This window comes from Kogia breviceps, chromosome 15, assembly GCF_026419965.1.
Source record: "Kogia breviceps isolate mKogBre1 chromosome 15, mKogBre1 haplotype 1, whole genome shotgun sequence".
NCBI classification, from domain to species: domain Eukaryota; kingdom Metazoa; phylum Chordata; class Mammalia; order Artiodactyla; family Physeteridae; genus Kogia; species Kogia breviceps.
Window position 1 is genome coordinate 70,264,119 of NC_081324.1, and position 24,304 is coordinate 70,288,422.

The 24,304-nt window shown below is 50.4% G+C and overlaps 2 protein-coding genes across 7 annotated transcripts in view; one reads left to right on the top strand and one right to left on the bottom strand.

Annotated features, from left to right (window-relative positions):
* Positions 1 to 3,156, bottom strand: part of SRRD (SRR1 domain containing) — a 24,496-nt gene extending 21,340 nt beyond the window's left edge. Inside the window, exon 1 of one of the 2 annotated variants that reach the window (XM_059039522.2) lies at positions 2,568 to 3,156. In XM_059039522.2, coding sequence (XP_058895505.1) covers positions 2,568 to 2,737 — 170 coding nt within the window. In that variant the 5' untranslated portion in view covers positions 2,738 to 3,156. The remainder of the gene's footprint in view (positions 1 to 2,567) is intronic. The other variant, XM_067015175.1, reaches the window with a different exon arrangement.
* The window catches only part of HPS4 (HPS4 biogenesis of lysosomal organelles complex 3 subunit 2), a 27,383-nt gene continuing 5,712 nt past the window's right edge, over positions 2,634 to 24,304 (top strand). The window contains exons 1-12 of one of the 5 annotated variants that reach the window (XM_067015169.1): positions 2,775 to 2,834; positions 3,602 to 3,847; positions 4,337 to 4,842; positions 7,220 to 7,310; positions 9,102 to 9,245; positions 14,237 to 14,344; positions 14,802 to 14,918; positions 16,417 to 16,511; positions 17,985 to 18,057; positions 19,976 to 20,012; positions 20,690 to 20,786; positions 21,411 to 22,323. In XM_067015169.1, coding sequence (XP_066871270.1) covers positions 4,802 to 4,842; positions 7,220 to 7,310; positions 9,102 to 9,245; positions 14,237 to 14,344; positions 14,802 to 14,918; positions 16,417 to 16,511; positions 17,985 to 18,057; positions 19,976 to 20,012; positions 20,690 to 20,786; positions 21,411 to 22,323 — 1,716 coding nt within the window. In that variant the 5' untranslated portion in view covers positions 2,775 to 2,834; positions 3,602 to 3,847; positions 4,337 to 4,801. Of the gene's footprint in view, positions 2,835 to 3,601; positions 3,848 to 4,336; positions 4,843 to 7,219; positions 7,311 to 9,101; positions 9,246 to 14,236; positions 14,345 to 14,801; positions 14,919 to 16,416; positions 16,512 to 17,984; positions 18,058 to 19,975; positions 20,013 to 20,689; positions 20,787 to 21,410; positions 22,324 to 24,304 lie in introns of all 5 variants that reach the window. The other 4 variants (XM_067015170.1, XM_059039510.2, XM_067015172.1 and 1 more) reach the window with 4 other exon arrangements.

Below are 24,304 nucleotides of genomic sequence, written 5' to 3' on the forward strand. Positions count from 1 at the left end.
AACGGCAATAGCAAAAAGACAAGAAATAGTTAAGTGTTGGTGAGGATGTGGAGAAAGGGGAACCACTGGTGGAAATGTCAATTGCTGCAGCTACTATGGAATACAGTATGAGGTTCCTCACAAAGTTAGAACTACCATTTGAGCCAGCAATTCCACTTCTGGGTATTTATCCAAAGAAAATGAAAACACTGACTTGAAAATATACACGCACCCCCCACGTTCACTGCAGCACTATTTATAATAGCCCAGATGTGGAAACAACCGTTGTGTTCATCATGAATGAATGGATAAAGAAACCGTGATATATATGTGTGTGTGTGTGTATATCACACACATACTATACGTGTATATATGTAGTGGAGTATTATTCATCCATAAAAGAATGAAATCTTGCCATTTGTGACAACATGGATGGACCTTGAGGGCATTATGCTAAGTGCAATAAGTCAGAGAAAGGCAAATGGTGTATCTCACTTATATGAGGAATATAACAAACACACATGAAGCTCACAGATACAGAGAACAGACTGGAGGTTGCTAAGGGCAGGGGTGGGAGGGGGTGGTGCTGTGAAACAGGTGAAGGGGTTCCCAAAGGTACAAACTTCTAGTTATAAAATAAATCAGTCGTGGGGATGTAATGTACAGCACGGCGACTACAGTTAAAAATACTGTATGGTGTACTTGAAAGTTGCTAAGACAGATCTTAAGCTCTCATCACACACACAAAAAAAACTGAAAGAAAAAAAACACAACTTGTTGGAATTTGAACAGACAAGCCAGAAGCCAGTGTTCAGGGGACTCAGAGAGGAGACAGAATTGAAGAGGCTGCCCTCGGGTTCTGCCCAGATGGTAAAGGAGGGTTGTAATGTACAGGGAGTGCTTTGTAAACTGGTGAGTGTGTGCACAGGAGAACAGCGTGTAAAGTGCTGGGCTCTTCTCTACTCAGGGCAATGGAGACTGCACCACACCTGGGGCTACAGGGAGAAGCAGGGAGTTCCAGGGGATACTGAAGAAGCTGAGGAGGAATAACAGTGTCAGGACACCTCTTAAGAGATCTCCAAGCCCCGAGGCACACTCATTCTCACCAGCATCACCTGAGATCCTAGAAAAAGTCACTGATGCTTTTTTTTTCAGGCTCAGTCACCACTGACTCTAGGCCCTAATTCTGGGGGAGGGGAATATATAAAATTAGTCTCATTTCTCTCAGTTGTGAAGGTCCTTCCACTAACAAAAGCTGTTATTTATTGAGCCCTTAAAGGACTGAAAATAAAGGCACAATGATGAATAACAAAAGTAGGTAACATTTATTGAGTGCTTCCTGGGTGTCAGGCACTGTTCTAAGTGCTATTGATGGGGTTCAGGGCAGACTGCCCCCCAATATGCCACTGTGGCATACTGATTATCTGGAATTATAGTTACTCGAGAAACATTCACTGCCAAGAACACTCTGACCCTCCTTTGTTCCCCTGAAGGCAGGAAATAAAACTCCCGTATGAAACGGTCCTCGTATACCAGGAGAATAGAAGGCACCTTTATCGCCAGAGATAGATGAGGCAAGGCTAAGAAACGCTTTATAAACACACTTTGTTACTTCATGAACTTGCTACCCTAAGTCCAAGCCCCTTTGTTTTCTAACAAATAATTGTTTCCTTGTCTGAAAGATATAAAAGGTGCCTGATTTGGCCACTTTTGGGGGGTGCCATGTTATTATGGGACTCCTGCACATTCCTGATTAAATTTGTTTTTCCCTCCTGTTAACCTGCCTTGTGTCAATTTTCTTATTAGACGAGCCAAAAGAACCTAGACTTGTAGAGGAAAACCTTTTCCTCCCCAACACTACGTAAGGTACACAGCAAGGCACGGAGCGATGATGGGGGGAGGGGTGGGATAAAGCAGAAAAACGGAGAGTTTTTAAGCACAGGTTTTGAAGTTAGCGAAGATATGGGATTGAAACCTGGTTCCACACATTACCTATGTTTCTTTGAGACTGAGCGACCTGCCAGGATCCTAGCGTGGCTGAGATGTTCATTCTGACAAAGTGTGTAGAGAGCTCAAGCCTGCGCCAGGCACGTAGCTGCCTCAATTAACCTCAATTAACGCGTGATGATAATCGTGAAGATGACAATCACGTGTGCAAATTGCGGCCATGGTGTGAGCAAAACCGCTAATAACCAACATTAACATAATATTAATACCAAACACTGGTACTGCGCTTACCACACGCCAGACATTGTTGGGGATGGTAAACCATTGACTAATTCACTGAATCCTCAAAACAAGCCTATGTAGGTACTATTTCCACGTCCATCTCACAGATGTGAAAATTGAGGCACAAAGATTACATACCTTGCCCAAGGTCAAGCAGCTACAACTGCAGTAAGAGGAATGACAAACTTTATTGAACGCTTACTATGCTCCAGTCTGTAATGAGCTCTTTACCTCCGTTAAATCCTACCATAACCCTTAAAGTGTTTGCAGTTATTCCCACTTTACAGATGGCGAGACTGGGGCTTGGGGAGGTTTCCACGGGCGTGAAGATTCGGACCCAGGACCGAGCCCGTACTCACCTGGCTTCCTGGATGCGACGAAGCACGACTCCGCCGTCCACCTCGGGCTGGGCTCCCGGGGCACGGGCCGCCGCCGCCGCCGCCTCCCTACGCCGCGGACGCGTCGCCGCCGAGCGCCTTCTCCGACGAGACGCCTCCTGCCAGGATTCCAACGCCGCCGCCGCCTCCATTGGTCTCTGACGTCATCGGCGCGCGCCAGCTCCGCGGGAACTTTAGGGGGCGGTAAGCGCAGGTGGCGCGTGACCCTGGGGCCTCTCCGCCGCGCGCGTAGGTATCGGGCGGGAGTCGCTGGGACCTTCGGATCCCTAGTCCCGAACCTTGACCCCGGATCCCCGGGCTGCCTGGCTACTCCGGCGGGTGGGCGGCGCCCGGCGGCGCGGGGACACCAAAGGGCGGGACCCCGGCCGAGAGCGCCTTTTGGCGGCCCTCCGCGCTGTGACCCGGCGCCGATTGATCCCCGCACCTTCTTTGCCCACCAGTCCCAGCCCCCTAGAGCTGAGGCCACACACTTCCCACTGCTGCCGGCGGTTACCGATCGCTTCCTGGCCCATCGCAATAATTAGCGCCCCTTTTCCTGCTCTGCTGACACACCGAGGCCACTTCCTACACCATCACCCCCCCGCCCCGCGCCCCGCCAGGCCTTTGCCGGCCACGTCTCGATTCCCCGATCGTTACTGCCACTTCCCAGGCCAGAGCCTTCTCTGGCCACATCCCAACACCTGCCCTGTCCCCGCCGGACCATTACCGGCTTCTTCTGGACCTTTCAGAGTATAAGCGAGTGGACCCTGGCAGTGCAGGGCCCAGTCCTATGGGAACAAGGGATGGGGGTTTCAGATTGCAGTCCTTGGTTCCACGGGCTTAGATGCCGCCTCCACAGGCATTCGAATATGAGTATGACCCGAGGGAGGCCCACCCCAAGATACCCAGAGCTGAGAAAAGACAGAGGTTTTACAGGCCCTCAAAGATTCGGTGGTGTCCTTTCTAGGGACTTCCCTCTACCAGAGGAGCTTAAAAAAACTCTCTTGTGTTCCCAGGAGGATGGCAGATGGTGAGCAAGCTTTTGAAACCATGTCGCTGGGGACATTAAGCTTGGAGAAAGTGACAGTAGGGATACAGTTTTGAAGTGACCAAAGGGTTGACTTGTGGAAGGATGAGACCTTGTTTTGTTTTCCTGGAGAGTATGTGGAGGTTACTGCGAAGCCAATTTCAGCTTGGTGGAAGGATAGATTGAACACTGAGAACTGCCTATCTCCGGAGGGAGTAAGCAAGAGCCAGTCAAGGTAGTTTTTGAAGGAGAGTAAGGATTAGAGTGTGTGATGCCAGCGTCCCTTCTGAGCCTATAATTTCTTGATACTCTGAATTCTCTTTCCTCTTGTGGGAGTTTGAAAGCCACTTGTTAAATTCTCTTTTTGTCTTTCGGAAACTTGTCCAGCTCTGGGATTCTACATGTTAAGATTAATTTTGGGCTGTCAAGGTGACAGTTCCTTAATTTGAGTTCCATTATTACTACACCAACCGCCTTATTTGTATAGCTGTCCTTGACACCCAGAGTTTTTTCACACCGGTTATCTAATTCTATCTTCTGTGTGACATATCTCTTCACGTTAACTATGGGACATACTCTGAAGTTTTGCTCCCCTCTCTTTTGGATTTTGAAACACTTTTCAGCTTTCTGGAAAACTCTTGAAGCATACAATATGTTTAACCCTGCTGGGTCACATGCTCGCTCATGGGATTCTGAAATAATCTATTCCTTGTGTTTATTTTAGGGTCAAGGGACTGACTTCAAAACTTTTTAAAGAAACCTTCAGAATGGCTTTGAACCCGACAAGCTAGACATCGCTTCAGAGCACCGCCTTCAGCATGCAGCTGCCCTGTCAGGCTTCCCTGGCAAAGGGGTCATTCTTTGAAGGGGTCGTTCTGCAGAGGGCCAGGGAGCCGATGCTCACGGGACCAGATTGGTGGATTTGACTTTCTGGTAGAATTCTCTTGCTTTATTGATTTTTTTCCCAGAGCTCTGAGAGGCTGGAGGTATTGATGGGACCGAAGGGCGTGGAAGGAAGGGAAGCAGCACTTTCATGCTGAATGAAAACTAGACAAGAGACTGTTGGAGACTGAAAACACCTAAACGTCCCACATCCGGATTCAGCGGAGGAACTGTCACTGCCGAGGAGAAAGAAGCCAGACTGGAAAAGAAAACCCAAATAAAGAGAATGAGGGCCACCGAAGAGTAAATGGCCACCTCCACCTTGACAGAGACGAAGTCAGCCTCCTGGTGAGTAGCAGGGCCTGCAGGGGTTTAGTTCCTGCAGGCTGCTGCACGGATGTTTTGGGTGAACTGAGAATCCCCAGCCAGATTGTCTTGATTTTATTAAGAAAAAATAAAAAATACCATTTTCCTCAGAGCAGCGAATCAAGGGCCATTTCTCTCCAAAGCTGATGTGTTGTAACCACACGAGCCTCTTGCAGGATTTGACGAGTCCAGCATTGCTGGTAGAAGGTAGAAAAGAGAGCCGTGGCTGGATGCTGCAGCCGGCCTTGATAATACCGTGGGCACTGAAGTGTTCACTTTTGAGAGACAAGAAGCTGTGGCGGTGCAGAATTACACCACGAGAAGAGGTCTGGCCAGACTGGCTCTTCAAGGGTATTACGTAATGTCTGCCTGAAACTCAGTTCCCTTCTCAACCGCAAATGGGTTAATAAGCCTGTCTTAATTTGGTTCAGCAAACATTTATCAAGGAGAGGAAAGTGAGAGGCATGGTTTCAATAGAATGAGCGGGATTTATGACTGATTATATGTGTGCAGTTCAAAGTGACAGTAAGTTTTTCTTTTGTGTGCCTGTAAGAGTGGGTCACTTTCACCCAGGGAACATAAGGAAACGGTAGAATGGGGCCGAGCAGTGGGGTTTCATTCATTCATTCCATTATTCATCTAGCTAGCTAGCTTCCAGTTTTAGTGACATATAGTTGACTTACAGCACTGTAACTCGCATAATCATGAAAAGATCACCACAAGTTTAGTGAACATCTATCATCTCATATAGATACAAAATAAAAGGAAAAATTTTTTTTTCCTTGTAATGAGAACTCAGGATTTACTCTTAAAAACTTTCATATATAACATACAGCAGTGTTAATTACATGTATCATGTTCTACATTACATCCCTAGTACTTCTTTTTTTTTTTTTTTTTTTTGTGGTATGCGGGCCTCTCACTGCCGTGGCCTCTCCCGTTGCGGGGCACAGGCTCCGGACGCGCAGGCTCAGCGGCCATGGCTCACGGGCCCAGCAGCTCCGCGGCACGTGGGATCCTCCCGGACCGGGGCACGAACCCGTGTCCCCTGCATCGGCAGGCGGATTCTCAACCACTGCACCACCAGGGAAGCCCCCTAGTACTTCTTTATCTTATAACTGGAAGATTGTACCTTTTGACCACCTTTATCCAATCCCCCTCCCCCCACCTCCTGCCTCCGATGACTGCAAATCTGAACTCTTTTTCTCTGAGTTTGTTTCAAGTATAATTGACCTATAACACTGTGCCCAACATAGTGATTTGCTATTCCTATACATTACAATATGCTCACCACCTGGCAGTGGGGTTTCCGAGCTGGGCTTGAAACATTTTGGAGGCTCTTTGATCTGTCCATGCCCTGCAGCCAGCTGCATGTTGGGACCTACAACTCGGGAAAGCAGATTGTGCTAGGAACAGAGTTAGTGCCTGTCATCAGGAAGATAAGGTGGGAGCCAGGGAGGGCGTAGATCAGGGGAGAAGAGTGCAGGTGACAGAGTAGTCACTGCTCTGGCCTGATGGGTGTGCTTTTGGAGACTGAGAGGTTAAAACCCAGGTCCAGCCTGGGTAGTTTGCTTTGCGGTCTTAAAGTAAGTAATTGTAGTTACACCAGAGAGGAGGCCCCGAGTCTTTAGGGAGGGGTGGAGGGTTATGGGTATTGAGGAGAGAGCTTCCTCTGCAGGGAGGAAGTCAGAAGTTTGATGAGAGATCGTGTTAAAGGAGGGGTGTGGTGCCTCTCTGAGCTCTCAGATGCCCCCGCTTTTCCCGTTATAGACTCCCTGCCCTGTGGGTAAACTGCATATTTCCTGTTTCCCCTTCCTCGCGATGGCCCCCGGGGCTGGCAAACGCAGCGCACACCGCAGGCCCTCAGCAGATGTGTGTTAAATGAATTAATGTGTTAAATTAATTAATTAATTCATTAATGTGTTAAATGGCAGAAGGGCAATTTCCAGAGACCTCATGCCCAGCAGTTATGAAGACAACTAAGACATCCCTAACTTACTTCATTATCAGAGCCTTAAAAGACACTTGACCAAACCACATGGCTATAGAGTTAAGGTTCAGTGTCTCAAATAAGAGGCATCATTGTGGGTGCCCTGTCTTTCTTTAGCTGCTCTTCTGTCTTTTGGGGCAGATGGTCTGACGGCTGGATAGAGGCGTATCTTTAGTTTGACTTGGCTGCACTTATGAAATGGTTTTATCTCTTTGTAGCTCTTGGGTTCCTTCTCCTCTGGGGCCACCAGAAGGCTTTTCAAATGCCGAATCGTGAGCCCCTCTCCGGCTGGGCAAAAGGAAGCTGTGTTTTACAAGGCCCAGCTCACCGGATGGAAGGAAACACGGCTCCCTTCTGTTCTCTTGACAGGTGGAATTATTTTTTCCTTTATGATGGTTCCAAGGTGAAGGGAGAAGGAGATCCAACCAGAGCTGGTATCTGTTACTTTTTTCCCCCTCAGGTAAGCCACACAGCATTTTCTTGTTTGGTGGGGGTCCCACTGCCTCAAAGTGGTGACTTTTCAAAGGTCTAGGGAGGGTAACATATGGACAGTTTTCTTTGCGTAGTCCAGGCATTCTCCACTTCTACTCTCTCATTCTTAGTTGTATTATTTGTTTTTGTTCTGGTGTTGAAGTGCCCAGGCAGCCCAGTACTTCCGCCTTCTCTAGCTCTGTTACCGACATGATTTTCCGTCTGCCCCGCGGGATCAAAAATTTTCTCCAAACATATACCAAAGTAAAGAGGAGAGAATCGTCGGCTCTCACGTTCCCATCACCAGCTTCAACAATAATCAACACTTGACCAATGTGATATGAGCTATCCTAACTCCTCCCCACTCTTTTTTTCCTGGCGTATTTTTTAAAAAAATAAATGTATTTATTTTTGGCTGCGTTGGGTCTTCGTTGCTGCACGTGGGCTTTCTCTAGTTGCGGCGAGCGGGGGCTACTCTTCTTTGTGGTGCGCGGGCTGCTCATTGCAGTGGCTTCTCTTGTTGTGGAGCATGGGCTGTAGGCGCACGGGCTTCAGGAGCTGTGGCTCACGGGCTCTAGAGCGCAGGCTCAGTAGTTGTGGCGCACGGGCTTCGTTGCTCCGCGGCACGTGGGATCTTCCTGGACCTGGGCTCGAACCCGTGTCCCCTGCACTGGCAGGCGGATTCTTAAGCACTGCCACCAGGGAAGTCCATTCCTGAAGTATTTTGAAGCAAATCCTAGACATGGTGTCATCTCACCAGTATCAAGTAACGTCTCTAACTGAAAAAGGTGTATTTTGTTAACATCCCACTCAGCAAAAGTTACAATAATTAGTAACAATAATATCATCTGATACAGTCTATATTCAAATTTTGCCTTTATTATCTTAGATGTTACTTAGTCCTTCCTTCCTCCCCACCCCGCTTCCCTCCCTCTCCTAATCAGCATTCAAGCAAGGTTCACATACCCCATTTGGTTATTTTGTGTTTCAAGTCCCTTTTATCATATAACACTCCTCCCCCCTCCCCCCATCCTTTTTTCCCCCTGTGCCACTGAATTATTGAAGAAGCCAGGTCTCTTATGCAGTAGAATGTCAGCACGTCCCCCACTCTGGATTGGGCTGATTACTTCCTCACGATGGTATCATTTAATGCTTTCTACCCAGCGCATTTCCTTTAAACTAGTAGTAAGATCTAGAGCCTTGATTAGGTTCAAGTTCAGCTCTTTCAGTCAAGAGTTCTCCGTTTTCCGTTGTATCACATGATGTCTGTCTGCCCCACGGTTTAGTTAACGCGAAGATGGATTAGGAGGCCTGTGTATTCACTCGTGATCACACTTGACTTGGAGAGTGGGGACTAGTCTAGGCTGCTCTGGCCACTCTGCAGGGGATTTGAACGGGGATAAAGGCTCACTCTTCCACCCACGCACAGGCCTATAATCCTAGGAACAAAAACATAGTTCTAGGCAATCATCTTATGCATTCACTGTGGGTGTTTTGTGACAATTCAGGCAGGGTTCGGCAAACTCTGTCTCAAAAGGGCCAATGTGGGAATGTTTTGGTCTCTGCAAGCCATGTGAGGTCTCTATCATGTATTTTTCTTTGTTGTTATTTTGAAAACCCTTAAAAAATGTAAAAACCATCATTAGCTCCCGGATTATATAACAACAGGCAGCAGAGTTGATCTGACCTCCAGGCTATAATTTGCCAACCCCTGCTCTAAGGAATGACACGGGAGTTCGGGAACTTCAACTTCATGTCTGGAATTGGCTCTTTTCCCTAGACCCTGCTTGACCAACAGGAGCTGCTCTGTGGACAGATCGCCGGGGTTGTCCACTGCATTTCTGAGATTTCCGGCTCTCCTCCCACCATCGTCCGTCTGCGGAAACTTAAGTTCGCCGTAAAGGCTGACGGTGATTACCTTTGGGTAAGTGTACCAGGCTGAACCAGTGCTTGCAGGGTAGCCTCTACCAAGAGTCTTTTGTCTTGGTGAGAAGTATTGCGATGCTAGGGTTTAGAAATAATGCTTGCCATGGATTTTGAGCCTAGAACCTCCTCCTCTCCCCGCGTGTGCTGCCCCCCCCCCCCGTCATCCGCGATTCCCATGTCACTCTCTGCAGGTGCCCATCAGAACTGAGTGCTCTCTCCAAAACACTGCTAACACATCTGCATTGCACCCGCCTGCTTTCTCCTCTCTTTTGAAACACTTAGGTCATCCTCTGGAAATTCTCTTTGCTCTGTGATGCAAATTGAGTTTTTAATCTCCATCTTTTCTTGTTTCTACTCTCTATACTTCCCTATATTCTCCACGCTTACTGGGGAAGGGAGCCAGAAACTCGAAGACACGGGTGCATATATGTTAGGTTTCAAAGAACCATTAAGAAAAAAAGAACAATTTACAGCTAGTAGTACCATAGACTCTAAAGTACTGTTGTCTCATGCCTCCTCTTATTTTAAATTTATTCCTGGGCTTCCCTGGTGGCGCAGTGGTTGAGAATCCGCCTGCCGATGCAGGAGACACGGGTTCGTGCCCTGGTCCGGGAAGATCCCACATGCCGCGGAGCAACTAAGCCCGTGAGCCATGGCCGCTGAGCCTGTGCGTCCGGAGCCTGTGCTCCGCAACGGGAGAGGCCACAACAGTGAGAGGCCCGCGTACCGCAAAAAAAAAAAAAAAAAAAAAAATTTATTCCTGAGGGGATGGGATGCTTAAGTGTGAGGAAGTATCTTCACCTTCGTAGGTACTATTTCCAACATTTTGTTATGAAAATTTTCTAACATACTGAACAGCTGAGAGAGTTTTACAGTGAATACTCACACAGCTCCTAGATTCTACAGAACACCCCATTACAGCTGCTTTATCACACATTTATATATTCAGCGCTTTATCCTCTCTTTTAACACCTGTGGGATTCATCCACATTGTGGCCGGTACCGGTGGTTCATTCCTGTTTATTGCTGAGCAGAATTCCATAGTCTGGATGTATCACAGTCTACTTATTCACTCTCCTTTTTGTGGACACATGAACTGTGTCCAGTTTGGGGCACTTAAGAATAAGGCTCTGGAGGGACTTCCCTGGTTGTCCAGCAGTTAAGACTCCACGCTCCCAATGCAAGGCGTCCGGGTTCAATCCCTGGTCAGGGAACTAGATCCCGCACGCCACGGCAAAGATCCCGCAAGCTGCAACTAAGACCTGGCGCAGCCAAATAAGTAAATAAATAAATAAATTTTTTTTTTTTTAAAAAAGAATTAGGCTCTAGAGAGATACAAATCAAAACTACAGTGAGGTACTACCTCACACCAGTGAGAACGGCCATCATCAAAAAGTCTACCAATAATGGGACTTTCTTGGTGGCACAGTGGTTAAGAATCTGCCTGCCAATGCAGGGGACACGGTTCGAGCCCTGGCTTGGGAAGATCCCACATGCCGTGGAGCAACTAAGCCCGTGCACCACAACTACTGAGCCCGCGCTCTAGAGCCCATGTGCCGCAACTACTGAAGCCTGTGCGCCTAGAGCCCAAGCTTTGCAGCAAGAGAAGCCACCGCAATGAGAAGCCCGCGCACCACAACGAAGAGCAGCCCCCGCTCGCCACAACTAGAGAAAGCCCGCGCGCAGCAACGAAGACCCAACGCAGCCAAAAATAATAAATAAATAAATAAATTTTTAAAAAAATGTCTACCAATAATAAGTGCTGGAGAGGGTATGGAGAAAAGGGAATCCTCCTACACTGCTGGTGGGAATGTAGGTTGGTGCAGCCACTATGGAGAACAGTATGGAGGTTCCTCAGAAAACTAAAAATAGAATTACCATACGACCCAGCAATCCCACTCCTGGGCATATATCTGGACAAAACTCTAATTCAAAAAGATACACGCACCCCTGTGTTCATAGCAGCACTATTTACAGTAACCAAGACGTGGAAACAACCTATATGCCCATCGACAGATGAATGGATAAAGAAGGTGTGGTACATATGTACAATGGAATGCTACTCAGCCATAAAAGAATGAAATAAAGCCATCTGTAGCAACATGGATCGAACTAGAGATTATCATACTAAGTTAAGTAAGTCAGAAAGTGAAGTAAGTCAGAAAGAGAAAGACAAATACCATATGATACCACTTATATGTGGAATCTAAAATATGACACAAAGGAACATCTGTGAAACAGAAACAGACTCACAGACATAGGGAACGGACTTGTAGATGCCAAGGGGAAGGGGGATAGAGGAAGGGAAGGATTGAGAGTTTGGGATTAACAGATGCAAACTATTATACTGAGAATGGATAAACAGCAAGGTCCTACTGTATAGCACAGGGAACTATATTCAATGTCCTATGACAAACCATAATGGAAAAGAATCTGAAAAAGAATGTATATCTACGTATAACTGAATCACTTTGCTGTACAGCAGAAATTAACACAACATTGTAAATCAACAGTACTTCAAGAAAATAAAATTTTAAAAAGGATTAAGGCTCTAGAAACATTCCTATACAAGTCTTTCTGTGGACATATGTTTTCATTTCTCATAGGTAAATATCTAGGCATGGAATTGGTGGGTCACAGGGTAGGTGTGTGTTGATTTTACAAGAAACTGCCAGGCGTTTGCCCAGAGCGGCTGCACCATTTTACATTCCCACCAACAGTGTGTGAGGATTCCAGACACTGCCACATCTTCATCAGCAGTAATGTGGTCAATCCGTTTAATTTTAGCCATTTTGCTGGATGTGAAGTGGTATCTCATTGTGGTTTCAATTTGCATTTCCCCAATGACTAGTGATATTAAGGCTTTTTTGTGTGCATACGGCCATTTGTATATCTTCCTTCGCAAAGTATTTGTCCAAAGCTCTTGCCCATTTTTTAAGCTGGGTTTTCTTTTTTGCTTGAGTTGTAGGTTTCTTCATACATACTGGATACCAGTTCTTTGTCAGATATACATTTAAAAAATATTTTCTCCCAGTTTGTGGTGTTGCCTAACTTTCTTTTTTCTTTTTTTCTTTTTTTTTTTTTTTTTTGCGGTATGCGGGCCTCCCACTGCCGCGGCCTCCCCCGTTGCGGAGCACAGGCTCCGGACGCGCAGGCCCAGCGGCCACGGCCCACGGGCCCAGCCGCTCCGCGGCATTTGGGATCCTCCCGGACCAGGGCACGAACCCGCGTCCCCTGCATCGGCAGGCGGACTCCCAACCACTGCGCCACCAGGGAAGCCCTAACTTTCTTAATAATGTCTTTTGATGAGAAGTTTTTAGTTTAGTTTTTTTTTAATAAATTTATTTTATTTACTTTTGGCTGCGTTGGGTCTTCGTCGCTGCACACGGGCTTCCTCTAGTTGCGGTGAGCGGGGACTACTCCTCATTGCAGTGCACAGGCTTCTCACTGCGGTGGCTTCTCTTGTTGCGGAGCATGGGCTCCAGGTGGGTGGGCTTCAGTAGTTGTGGCACGTGGGCTCTAGAGCTCAGGCTCAGTAGTTGTGGCGCACGGGCTTAGTTGCTCCACGGCACGTGGGATCTTCCCGGACCAGGGCTCGAACCCATGCCCCCTGCATTGGCACGTGGATTCTTAACCACTGCACTGCCAGGGAAGTCCTAGTTTTAAGGAGGTCTGATTTATCAGTGTTATCTTTTATGGTTATTGCTTTCTGTATTCTGTCTAAAACCATTGCCTACCCCATTGGAGAAGACTTTCTCCAATTTTTTGTTTTGTAAGTTTCACAGTTTTCGCTTTTAAATTTAGGTCTGTAATCCACCTTGGATATATCTTTGTGTATGGTGTGAAGCAGAGGTCAAGGGTCCTTTTTTCCATATGGATGTCCAGTTAATGCAGCACCATTGTTGAAAACTTTCCTTTTCCTATTAGATTCCTGTGGCTCCTTTGTTGAAGATCAAATGACCATTTCAGTGTGGCTCTACTTCTGGGCTCACTATTCTTTCCCATTGATCTTTCTGAAGATTCTATACAAGTACTACTCTGTCTTGATGTCTGTAGCTTTATAATAAGTCTTAAAATCAGAGGGTGGAAGTCCTCCAAACTTATTCTTCTCCAAGACAGCTTTGGATGTTTTAGGTCCTTTGTATTTCTGTCGTAGAATCAGTTTGTCAGTTTCTAAAGAAAAACTGGTGGGATTATTAGGAGTTCATTCCCTCTATAGATTAATTAGGGGAGACATAAGCACCTACTGGGTGCCAGACTGTTGTCAGCACTTGGATTACATCAGTGAACAAAATGCAGATCCTTGCCCCAGTGGAGCTTACATTCAGAGAGCATTTTTGTTTGTTTGTTTGTTTTCTTTCAGGGTTGGTTTGTTTGTTTAAGTTTCTGATGAGTCCCTTAGGAAAGATTCCTACAGGTAGAATTACTGAGTCAAAGAATACGAAGTTTTTTCAGGCTCTTTAAACATCGGCCCAGATCATTTCCTAACTGAGCAAGTGTTTATCTTTCGTGGCTGGCGCGATGATGCGGTCGGTCCCCGTTCTGGAAGCACTCCATCCAGCTGGAGAGACGGGATGGCCGTTCATGAAACGGTCTGGGTCCAGTGTTTGCTGTGAAACCCAAATGAAACATCCAGTGTCCAAATAACAGTGCTTACAATACCAGGGATCAGGAAACAGGTCGGCATTGTCTGGAGTGATGAAAACAGGCATCTGTGGGGGGCACGGGGCGGGGGGGCAGGCGGGGGGGGGCGGAGTCCCAGGCAAATGAACAAGAATGGGAGGCGGGGGGATTTCAGCTTGGGCAACATGAGTAGTTACAAAAAGTACTTGTTTCCTGTGGAGACCAGCGAGGCTGGTGGAGGGTGCAGCGTCACACAGCAGAAGATGGATTTTGATGGGCCAGTGGAGTCCGGCTTTAGTGAGCCCTGGATGCCAGGATTCTGAGCTTGGCCTCAGAGAAAAGGAAGATGCCTGTCCTCCTTTACAGGTGCTGGGCTGTGCTGTTGAGCTCCCTGATGTCAGCTGCAAGCAGCTTCTGGATCAGCTCATCGGCTTCTTTAATTTTTACAATGGGCCTGTTTCTCTGGCCTACAAGGTACGGTGTTGAGGAGTCTTAGGTGGACCCTCCTTAGCAAAGTCGCTGTCGGCAGAACACAGTGTTCACCCGGGGGTCTGGTACACTTGACATAAACACTTCGTGTCAGCGACAAGGGCATGGGCCCTTGGAGCCCCTCTCAGATGCCTTTCTTCCCCGGTGGCCTGAGTCCCATTCACGCAAATGTTTATGCCCGTTCTCTCCTTCCTAGGATGGCTGGGAAGAGCAGGGCCTGGTCACACCCTCCCCCCCACTCCCTGCCCCGAGCGGCCCTGCTCTGTGGGGGGCAGGTTATGGGGGGCAGGGGGTGAGGCCTCGCCTGGATGGGAAGTTCAGGACAGGCCCTCCCTTCTGGCCTGTTTTTCGTGTAGGAACAATTTTGTGGGTGGTTGGAGTCCTTGCCGAAGAGTGTGTCTCTTGGAATCTTGGGTGTTGACCTCCAGCTGTTCTGTTTCAGAGCTGCTCTCGGGAAGAACTGAGCAGGGAGTGGGACACCTTCATTGACCAGATCCTGAGAAACACCGGTGACCTGCATAAGATATTCAACTCCCTCTGGAACCTGGACCGAACGAAAGTAACAGGCTCAGCCCCCTGCTCATTGCACGGATAGGAATAGGGCTTCTGGACACGTGTTTTCCCCCTTGAATGAGGTGTACCTCAGTGCGCACAGTTGTTAAGACCTTACTCAGATTCCATGCAGCCCTCACGAGCCGTGTGGGCTTGGACAAGTCAGGTCACCTCCCAGAGCCGCATTCTCCTTACCCGTAAAACGGCCACAGCATAAGACTTGCCTCCCAGAGCTGTTCTGCTGATGAAATGGGACAGCACGTAATGACGGAAAGCAGGTGCTCGGTGACGGGTGTTGCTGTTTCGCTGATGCCCGGGAGTGTTGAAACTCAGTCATGTGAAGGTCCCCTTCTCGATAGCGCCGTTATGTGATTTAATTATTCTTGACATCCAGAAAGGCCCAGGGCTGACATTTTAACACCAGGGTTGCCATATCTGGGACTGCGGGACTGGGAGGTGTTTTGTCCCCGAGCTGTCGCTTTTGCCATTGGCACGCGGTGACAGGAGGCCACCTGCGTGGCTGGCCCGGTCGCCTGCACTGCCTCTTGCTCGGTGGCCTTGATCGTGGTGAGCATCACACCCTCACAGTCAGGCAGCCAAAGGGAGATGCAAGGCGCTGCCCCTTGAGAACTGCCCGCCGTGCCCTGAGCATCTCGGGGGACGGGAGCCTTCCGCTATGTGTGGGCTGGCTCTCGCTGCTCTCGTTGACTGTGTCCCTTTAACAGGGATGCGGCACCGGGATGCTGCTAGAAACAGGGACGGGATTCCCGCTCCTGTTTGGAGGGCTTCTTGGAGTTGGCCCAGAGCTTTCCAGACTGGCTGGCTGGGCCTGGGTGCGTCTTGAGGGCGTGAAAGAATTAACTGCCTGCTTGGCTCCTTGGCACTCGGTTCTAACCGCTGCCCAGCAGGAAGCAGGAAGAGAGGCTTTTGGTTATTGCTGGCCATTCTTGACCAGGGTCAGATCCTTTTCTGGTCTTTTTCGGGACTTTTTACAAGGACCGTGGACTGAGGCATATACCCCTGAGCGAAAGGCCATGATGTTATCATTTTCTGTTACGCAACAGTTACGGGACCTGGTCAGACATCAAGCCAGCCGCGTCACAGGGGTGCTTGGGCTTCAGGGGGACGGTGGAGGACGGGTGGGTGGGTTCACCGGCACCATGACCTGAATTTGAGAGGTAGGTTCTCCTCTCCTGCTGCCTTCTGGTCTCAGCGCTGATCGTCAGGGTCTCCTTGGCCATCTGCACTGTCACCTGTGAAGAGCCATATGCCATATCTGCTGTACCTTCCAGCTTCCAGAGAGGCCTCCTTGTCCCCAGAATTTGGCACTTGTGGCGGCAGCTGCTCTGGGTGTCAGAGGCGTGGCGGAGCCGTCACTGTGCGGCACGCTGTCCCTCCAGGCTTGGGCTCTGAGCTGTCCGTCTGCTCTCCAGAGCCCCCTTCCTGTCCCTCCTCCGCTGATGGTAGGCGTGTTGACTTTGTGGCACGCTTCTCGCCCGGCGCAGGTGGAGCCCCTGCTGTTGCTGAAGGCGGCCCTCATTCTGCAGACCTGCCAGCGCTCGCCCCATGTTCTAGCCGGCTGCATCCTCTATAAGGGACTGTGAGTATTGCCGGGCCCTGCTCCTCCAGCCCTCCCCCTGCTGCAGAGCTGACCGCCCTGATCTATCAGGCTCGATCGGGGAGCTCTGTGTGTGGCCACTTCCGGGTGGTCTTGTTTGGCAACTAGCGGGTAGTCTAGGTTTGATATAGGGTCCCTGCCTGTCTTTGGGCAGAGCTGGGAAATTGCAAACTGTTGTGTCCAGAAAAGAGTTGGGAATATAAAAGACAGCTTTGAAGAGATCCGTGAAATTCTCAGATGGGGCATGGAGGAGGCCCACAGCACCTTCCCCCGCTGCCCGGGGCCCTGGTGTGCTGGCCATAGCTCCACCTCAGGCTCCTGCAGCCTCTTGGCTGGGTCCATCTCCAGTTGGCCTCTGAGGTCTCACTGCAGCTCTTCACACAGCTGGAGGGCCTCTTAGTGAGCTTGAGCACCCGAGAGCTCTCCACGCCTCTTCCAGGCTCCGCGGGGGCTCGGCTCTCACAGCGTGAGGCAGGAGAGCTGGTGCTCTGTGCCCAGAGCTCTCTGATCCCAGAGGGATGGGCCCTGGAGAAGACCTCCAGGCACTCAGCGGGCTCTGGCTGTGCTTCTTCCCAGCCCCGGAGACCTTGCCTCATCTCCGCTCTCTCCTCTGGCAAGTAGACGTACTTGGTGGAGAAGGAAATGAGGTGACCGATGGGGTGCAGTCCCTGTTCCCAGTGGCCCTCAACACACGACCTCCCCTTGCTCTTCACAATGACGGCTCTGAATCAGCCTGTGGTGCTGCCAAGCTCACCAGCAACGTGGTGTCAAAGATCATATTTTTTTTCTTATTTTGCATTTCTTAGTTATTTTTAAATCATACACCTAATGCGTGAACACATTCTCATGGTAAAAAAAAAAATGAACCAAGAGAGAAACATGCAGCGCACAAAGGTTCCCCTCCCCTCCCCCTCCCTCTCAGCCATCCCCACTGTTAGCGGTTTGCTGAGCGTCCTTTTTGTTCTGCGTGTTTTCACACACCTGCACGTATACGCGTGTATTGATTTTGCTTATTTCTGCTGTCTCTGTAAATGGGATCCTACGGTCCCTCACCCTAATGTGTATAGCAGGGATTTCTTTATCAGTCCCTATTGGTCCACCTCACTCTTGTAACAGCGGCACGTTTTTTGGTGTCATAAAACAAAAAAAGGATGAATTTACTCTCTTTTTGATGGATGTTTAAATCATTTACCCATTAAAAGATGATTTTACCATTTTCCCCGTCGAGAATATTCTTAAGCACACACCTTGGTACAAGTCGAGTCCAAGGATTTGGACATTTTAAACTTTGAGGGAACAGACAGGGTGCCCTCCACGAGGGCTTTCCCAGTTGAAACTCCCACCAGCTGTGTCCCCGAGATCCTCGCCACCACAGGGTGTCAGGAATGTTTCCAGTTCAGAGTCCTGAGTGTGTTTCTTCTCACGGTGTCCTTGTTCCTGTGTCTGACCCCCCAGGATCGTCAGCACCCAGCTCCCTCCCTCTGTCACAGCCAAGGTCCTGCTTCATCGAGCCCCGCGTCGGGACCAGGTATCGCAGAGCCCACCCTGCTGGCTGGGATGCTTCATCCGGCGAGGCCGTCTTTATATCGGGCAGGGCTGGTCCCCAGTGCTAGATGGATGGGGGCGGCTGCTGCTGCCTTGTCTTTCTCAGGACCCCAGGTCCATCCATGTGGTGTCCTTCGAGTGAGGTCACTGGCAAAGCTGAAAGAAAATGTTGTCTTCTGCGTGGTAGACTTGGTGGGTTTTTCTTCGATCCAAGTGGAGCTTTGAGAATTTGACTTCCCTCAAGGATGGGCTTTATGTCAAAGAGATGTTGGATTTTTCAGAGAGAGAGAGAGAGAGAGAGACTGTAAAAGATGGCTTAGGACAACAGAAACTTTAAAAATATTTACTTAATTGTTTTTAATAATGAAGGAAAAGTCATATGTGCTCATGGGAATAAAACTGCCCACAACTGGACTGCACAGAGATAATCACTGCTAGCATTTGGCATATTTCCTCTGAGTTCTTTTTTCTTTTGTTTTACTAGTTGATTCTTACTGTGCAAGACTCTGGTTTTAAACGTGTCATCAGGCTAGCTTTTTACACTTACTAAATCAGTAGACATTTAAAACACGTGTGTGGCTCTAGCCGGCTCCTTCCCACCGTGATGCAGGGGTCGTTAGAACAGCCTTCCTGGTAAACTATTTGATAATGAGAGGCTTGAGGATGCCCTTTCCTTTTTCCTCGTTGTTCAGCACTACGAATCAATACTAAGGAAATCATCTGACTGCTGAAGAAGGCTTATACTCAAAATTTATCGCAACAGGATTTACGAAAGTGAAAAATCAGATATAACTTAAATGTCTACGGTAGGAGCTGGCAGACCGTGGGCTGTGGGCCAGTCGCCTACAGACAGAATTTTCTTGGCCTGCTTTTGAGCCACATCTGCAGGTTGAGTAGTTGGACAGAGACTGTATGGCCGCAAAGCCCAAAATATTCACTAGCTCACCACTTACAGACTGGTTGCCGGTTGCTGGTCTCAAGTAGGGAAACGACGAATTCTCCCGTACCACTGTAAACTTCATAAAATTTTAGTCAGCCATTGCAAATGGCCAGAGATGCTTTAATGACAGAAATTGTGTGTCACTCTTTCAAGCAGAAAAAAAAATAGTTTTACGTAATGTGGCCTCAGAGTATTAAAAAAATGCATAGACTTAAAGGAAAATGTGCCCAATGTTAACAGGATTAGCTTGTGGGTGAGGGAATTCTATGTGATTTTTTTGGAAAAGAATTTTTGTCTAGAGTTAGTTTATGTAAAGAAAAAAAGAAAACCACAACACTTCTTAGGAGTGAAAGCCACTTTGGGGAGAAGAGCAGTTTTTGTTTTGTTTTGGTGGGTCCTTTTGGAACCTTTAGGTGGAGATGGCTGGAAAGCTCTTTTGAGGAGATTCATGGGTTTCTCACCTTGATTGTAAATCAGAACAAGAGATCTGACCTCACGTCTGGTTTAGGTTGAATTCTTCTCTTGTGAGGGTCTCGGGCCCTTCACACTTTTGTTATAATGGGATATCTGTGTGAGCTCTAGGCCAGGGCTATGGCAGATGTGGCTTTATTCCAGGAGATGACTTCCCTGGAGGTCTGAGAGGTAACATGAATGAATGCTTGCTGTTATTCCCAGAGAGGAGAAACTGAGAAATCAGAACGGGAGGAAGCCTGGCGTGAGCCTGGGTGGTGTGGCCGCCCCAGCCGGCGTGGGCCCGGCTCTTGGCTGACCCCAGCCACGGCGGGGGGCAGGCAGCTTGGGGGAGCTTCTGTTCCATCTGCTTTGCTGTTGGCGTGCGGCTGGCACCAGCACCCCGGGCCTGGCTACATTTCACGAACAGATGGCACCGCGCGGTCCTGATGGTTAGGTTGGGGGGAGAACGCGGTGCCCAGCACCAACTTCTCTGTGTGTTTATTTTCAGAGAAAACCTATAGGAGGGGATGCCCTGCAGGAACATGGTAAGTAATCAGGTGCCTTGTTGCATCTTGGGAATGGTCTTTAAGCTGCCTGGCCCTATCTGAGTCACGTGAAAGGCCGAGTAGTCCGATATGGTTATTCCATCAGCTCGTGAGATTAGGAAAATATATAGAGCTTCAAGGACAAAGTTACCCATCAGAATCCCAGTGGTAAAGCTCCTGATTTTAGGCACACCTCTTAAATGCCCGTTTTCAGATCCTCCTTATGAGATCCTCCCCATTGTGAGACTACTCAGACGAGTTCCAGAAGGTCACGATTAGGAGAGGGCGCCATCGGCGGCCACTGCCAGGAAGACCTTTTGCAGCAGTGCAGGTGCCCCCAAGAGGGGGATTTGTTTTATTTTGCATCATAAGTCAGGGCAGACCCGTTTGGTCAGGTGAAGTGCTTTTTTTCCAGCTTCTGTCTTTTTTTTAAGTGCCACTAAATTTTCTTCCACCAAACGTCACCCTGGGTGCAGAGCTGCCCACACGGGCTTTTCCCTGCTGATGGCTGAAGTTGCAGCTGCAGTTTTGTGGCTTTTGTTCTGGGTTGAGGAACATAGCCCAGAGCTGCTCTCTGAGCCGGCCTGTGGGTTGGATGCGTCACCCCAAGAACAGTCCCTGCCCCCGTCTTCTCCGGCCCAGGGGAGGGCCCTGGTCACATCACTTTGCAATTCTAGGAGCAGCTCTCCCTCCAAACGTCCAGATTGTGCCCGTTTTCCTGACCGAGGAGGAAGCCGCCAGTCTCCGTGAGTTCCCCCGGGAGCCCACGACCAGGTAAGGGAGCTCACAGGGGTTCCTCTTAACCCATGCATCGGGCACTCCCTCCCACGGATTTATCCAGGTGAGCCCCTGGTATTTGATAACTGATTCCATCTTCTCCACGCTCTGCCTTGGCGGGGGCATCTGGAGCTTCAGCATAGAGATCAGAGGCATCTGGCGGAGTGAGATGAGCAGTAGGTTTCAAATGCCAGGTCTGCTGCTTATCAGCTGTGTGACCTTGGGCAAGTCCATTCCTGGCCTGAGCCTCAGTGTTTTCAGCTGTAAAATGGACCCGGTAATGTCTGCTTCACGGGTTCCTTGCGAAAGTTGGGCATAGTATGTGTGTAGCACCCAGTATAGGGCCTGACTCACAGTCGGCCTCCAAACGTGTCCCTGATTCAGTGGGCTCTGCCGTTTCCTGTAGGTGATCCCGGTGTCGCTGTGTGAAGCCCCGAGGGCCAGGCGTTGCCCTAGGTTTCCTCCTGTGCTTTGACCATGACCTCTTAGGCTCTGTGGCCTCAGCACCCACTTGTCACCAGTGCCCGTGCGTTTTAGGGAAGCACTGCTCTAGTCTCCCCCAGGGCAGGGCCCTTGCCCACGCTGTCGCCTGCCCTTCCTCACGCCCTCCTTGTTCGCCAGCACTCTGGCATCTCCAGCCAGACTCCCGGAGCCCCCAGCCCAGCGCCCACCAAAGGGTTTGAACACATCTGCCCCGAAAGAAAACGCCCCCAGACACGTGGAATCCACGGCTCGGACCTCAGCGACCACCCCTGAGCCCACGTCTCCTGACGTCACCTGGCCAAATGGCAGCGGGGAGAACGGACGCTGGTCTGGCTGTGATCTGAAGAGCATCAGGCCCCCAACACCGCACCACACCACCAGCGGCCAGGGGCCTGGGCTCGGCCTCTCCCTGGCGAAGGAGAGCGGTTTGTCCAGCGGGGAAGAGGAACTGGACTTGTCTGAAATCCACGTTCCAGAAGCTCAGGACACGGGAGCATCCTTGGGTTACTCTGCCTCCGATGGCGGGCCTCCTGGCTGCAGGGCATCTGTCAGTGACTCTGGCAACCCCGGAAGCAAGCCACCCGAGGCCCTGCCTGCGGGCACAGCCGTGGGCGGCCCCCTCCCTCCCTCCACTCCTCAGATGCTCACCCAGAATGGAGCCCTAGAACGGCCCGGAGACCTTCCTGGCAACAGCAGCCAAGCCCCCGTCCCCAGGGACCACCTCCTCAGCCCAGCGAGCGGGCCATTGCCGGCGCCTTGCTTGGATTCGAGGCAGACGGGGACAGACCTGCCTGTGGGGGAGCAAGGCGAGGGGCAGCGCGGCGATGGGCTTCCCGGGGGTCGCTCCGCCTCCGGCCCGGAACGCACCTCGGGCTCGGCAGACCCCCCAGGCGACGGCCCCTCCGCAGACGGAACCGGGTCCAGGGCGGCCCCCGTGTCCCGCGCGCGGCTCGTGCGGATGAACCTCTACACTCACAGCGTCAGAGGCCTGGTGCTGTTGCTGCTGGCCGAGGAGCCGCTGCTGGGAGACGGCGCGGCCGTCGAGGACGTGGTGAGTGTGCAGGCCCCCCGGCCCCTGGCAGCCTGCCCCCGCCTCCTCGGAGCCGGGACAGGCAGGGGCGCTCGGCCAGCAGCCGTGTGGCCTCGTGCCAAACATCCTTGTTCATACGGTGGGGTGCCGGTGGTGCCCACCTCCTCGGCTGTTTGTGGGGGGTGAGCGAGCATCCAGTGCTGAGCACAGAGCCAAGTGCAAAGGCATCCACAAGTCTTGCCCTTTCCAGCTTCTTCCATTTTCTCAGCGCCTCTGGTTCGTCATCAGCAGTGGGGTGCAGTGCAACCACGCAGGCCATGACCACACACGGTCTCACTCCCTAGCCCGGCAGCTCTAGGCTCTGTGTGGCCGGAGTCTGTGCGTGTCACCGCCTGGACTGGGAGTTTCCCTCCGTCTGGAGCCCCTTCCTAGAAGGCCCAGGACGTCTGAAATGCTAACTGGATCCAGAAGGCTCCTCTCAAACCCTTGCAGCCCCTTCCCCCCTTCGAGCGGTAAGCTGACCTTCTCTGGGGCCTGGGCCCACGCTGGATCCAGTTGCCATAGTAACAGCCTTGCTTTAGTTGGCCAGGCAACAGCAGCGACAAAAACAGCAGGTTGAAATTGCTGCAGGGTGAATGGTGTCCTGGGGCTTGCCTTGTTTCTGTTCTTAAATCTATATTATTCTAAGCCCATCGTATTAGCAGGCAGGCCCGTGGCCCTCCGTAAATGAGCGGGTCCCCTGGAACGCAGTGGAGGAGGGCGGTGGGTCCTCCGCACGGAGCCTGGAGACAGAGCCTGCGCCTCTCGCACCTGCCTGGCTCCTCTCCCCTTTCCACAGGCCCCGCAGCACCCTCTCTGAGTGGGGGCTTCCCACCACTTCCTTCCCCAAGGCTCTGAGCGATGTCTCCACCTCCTCCTCCTTATAACAGCTCAGGGATCCAGGGCTGCAGTTCTGTGCATCTATCTGCTGGCCGACGCCTTGGTTTCATGGTCTGTCCTGCTCAGCGCCGAGCTTAGACGCGGCATTTGCAGGCCCAGTGTTGGCATGCAGTAAAGTGGACACCACCCCTCTTTTTCTACTTTCCCCCCAAAAAGAAAAAGAAAAAATAGTGCAGGCTACTCTGGGAGAAGAAGGTAAATTAAGATGTATTCTGCATTCGCTGTATGTAAATACTTCACATCTGCTACTTTAGCCAAGCCTTGGAACAGCTAGCTCTGGGGGCAGGCACGGTAACTCCCATTTTGCCCTTAAGAAAACCGCCTCTTTGAGATCAAGACCTAACGCACATGGTGGGGTCCAGGATTCCTGCCTTTTTCTTGTCTCCCACGCTCAACCCTCTGTCCCCCGCGGATCTGACCTTGGCATGGTAGGTGGGAAGGTGAAGGAGTAAAGGCCCTGCCTTCTGTGGCCCTTGATACTCGGACATGGGACTTGGTCTGTCACAGCCCATCCTTGTTGTCAGGGCAACGACCTCCCTGGGCTTTCATGGAAAGTAGGGTTTGGTGTTGGGCAGGAAAGAGAACGCAATTTTATGGAAAAAGAAAACTAGTCTTTTCTAGAAGAGTAGGGCATTAACGAACTTTGATCAGCTTGCTGGTTTGCGAGTGGAGTCGGTTGATCAGACCCAAAGGCCGTCTATTTTATAATCAGCAGAGCTTTCACTGCCTTTTTGTCCCGGTTCTGCACACGAAACAGTCGACCTGATTTCCCTCCAGACCCTCTGCTGCTGTCTAGAAAAAGCCAACCCCTGCAGCATGGTAAGCGACAGCTCAGAAGTGACCGTGAGCACAGCCCCCCTTGGGAAGGACACATCACCACGGCTCCCTGGGTCGTTCTGCCGTCACGCCTTTCAGTGGCTCAACTGCCACCTTTTCTGTTTGCTGAGGGTGCGGGCGGGAGCTGGGTGAAGTGGGTGATGGAGGGAGCAGCCAGGAGAGGGCGGCGCTGGTTCAGAGGAACACAGTAGGCTCCCGCCAGGGGGCAGCAGAGAGCCGCTGATCG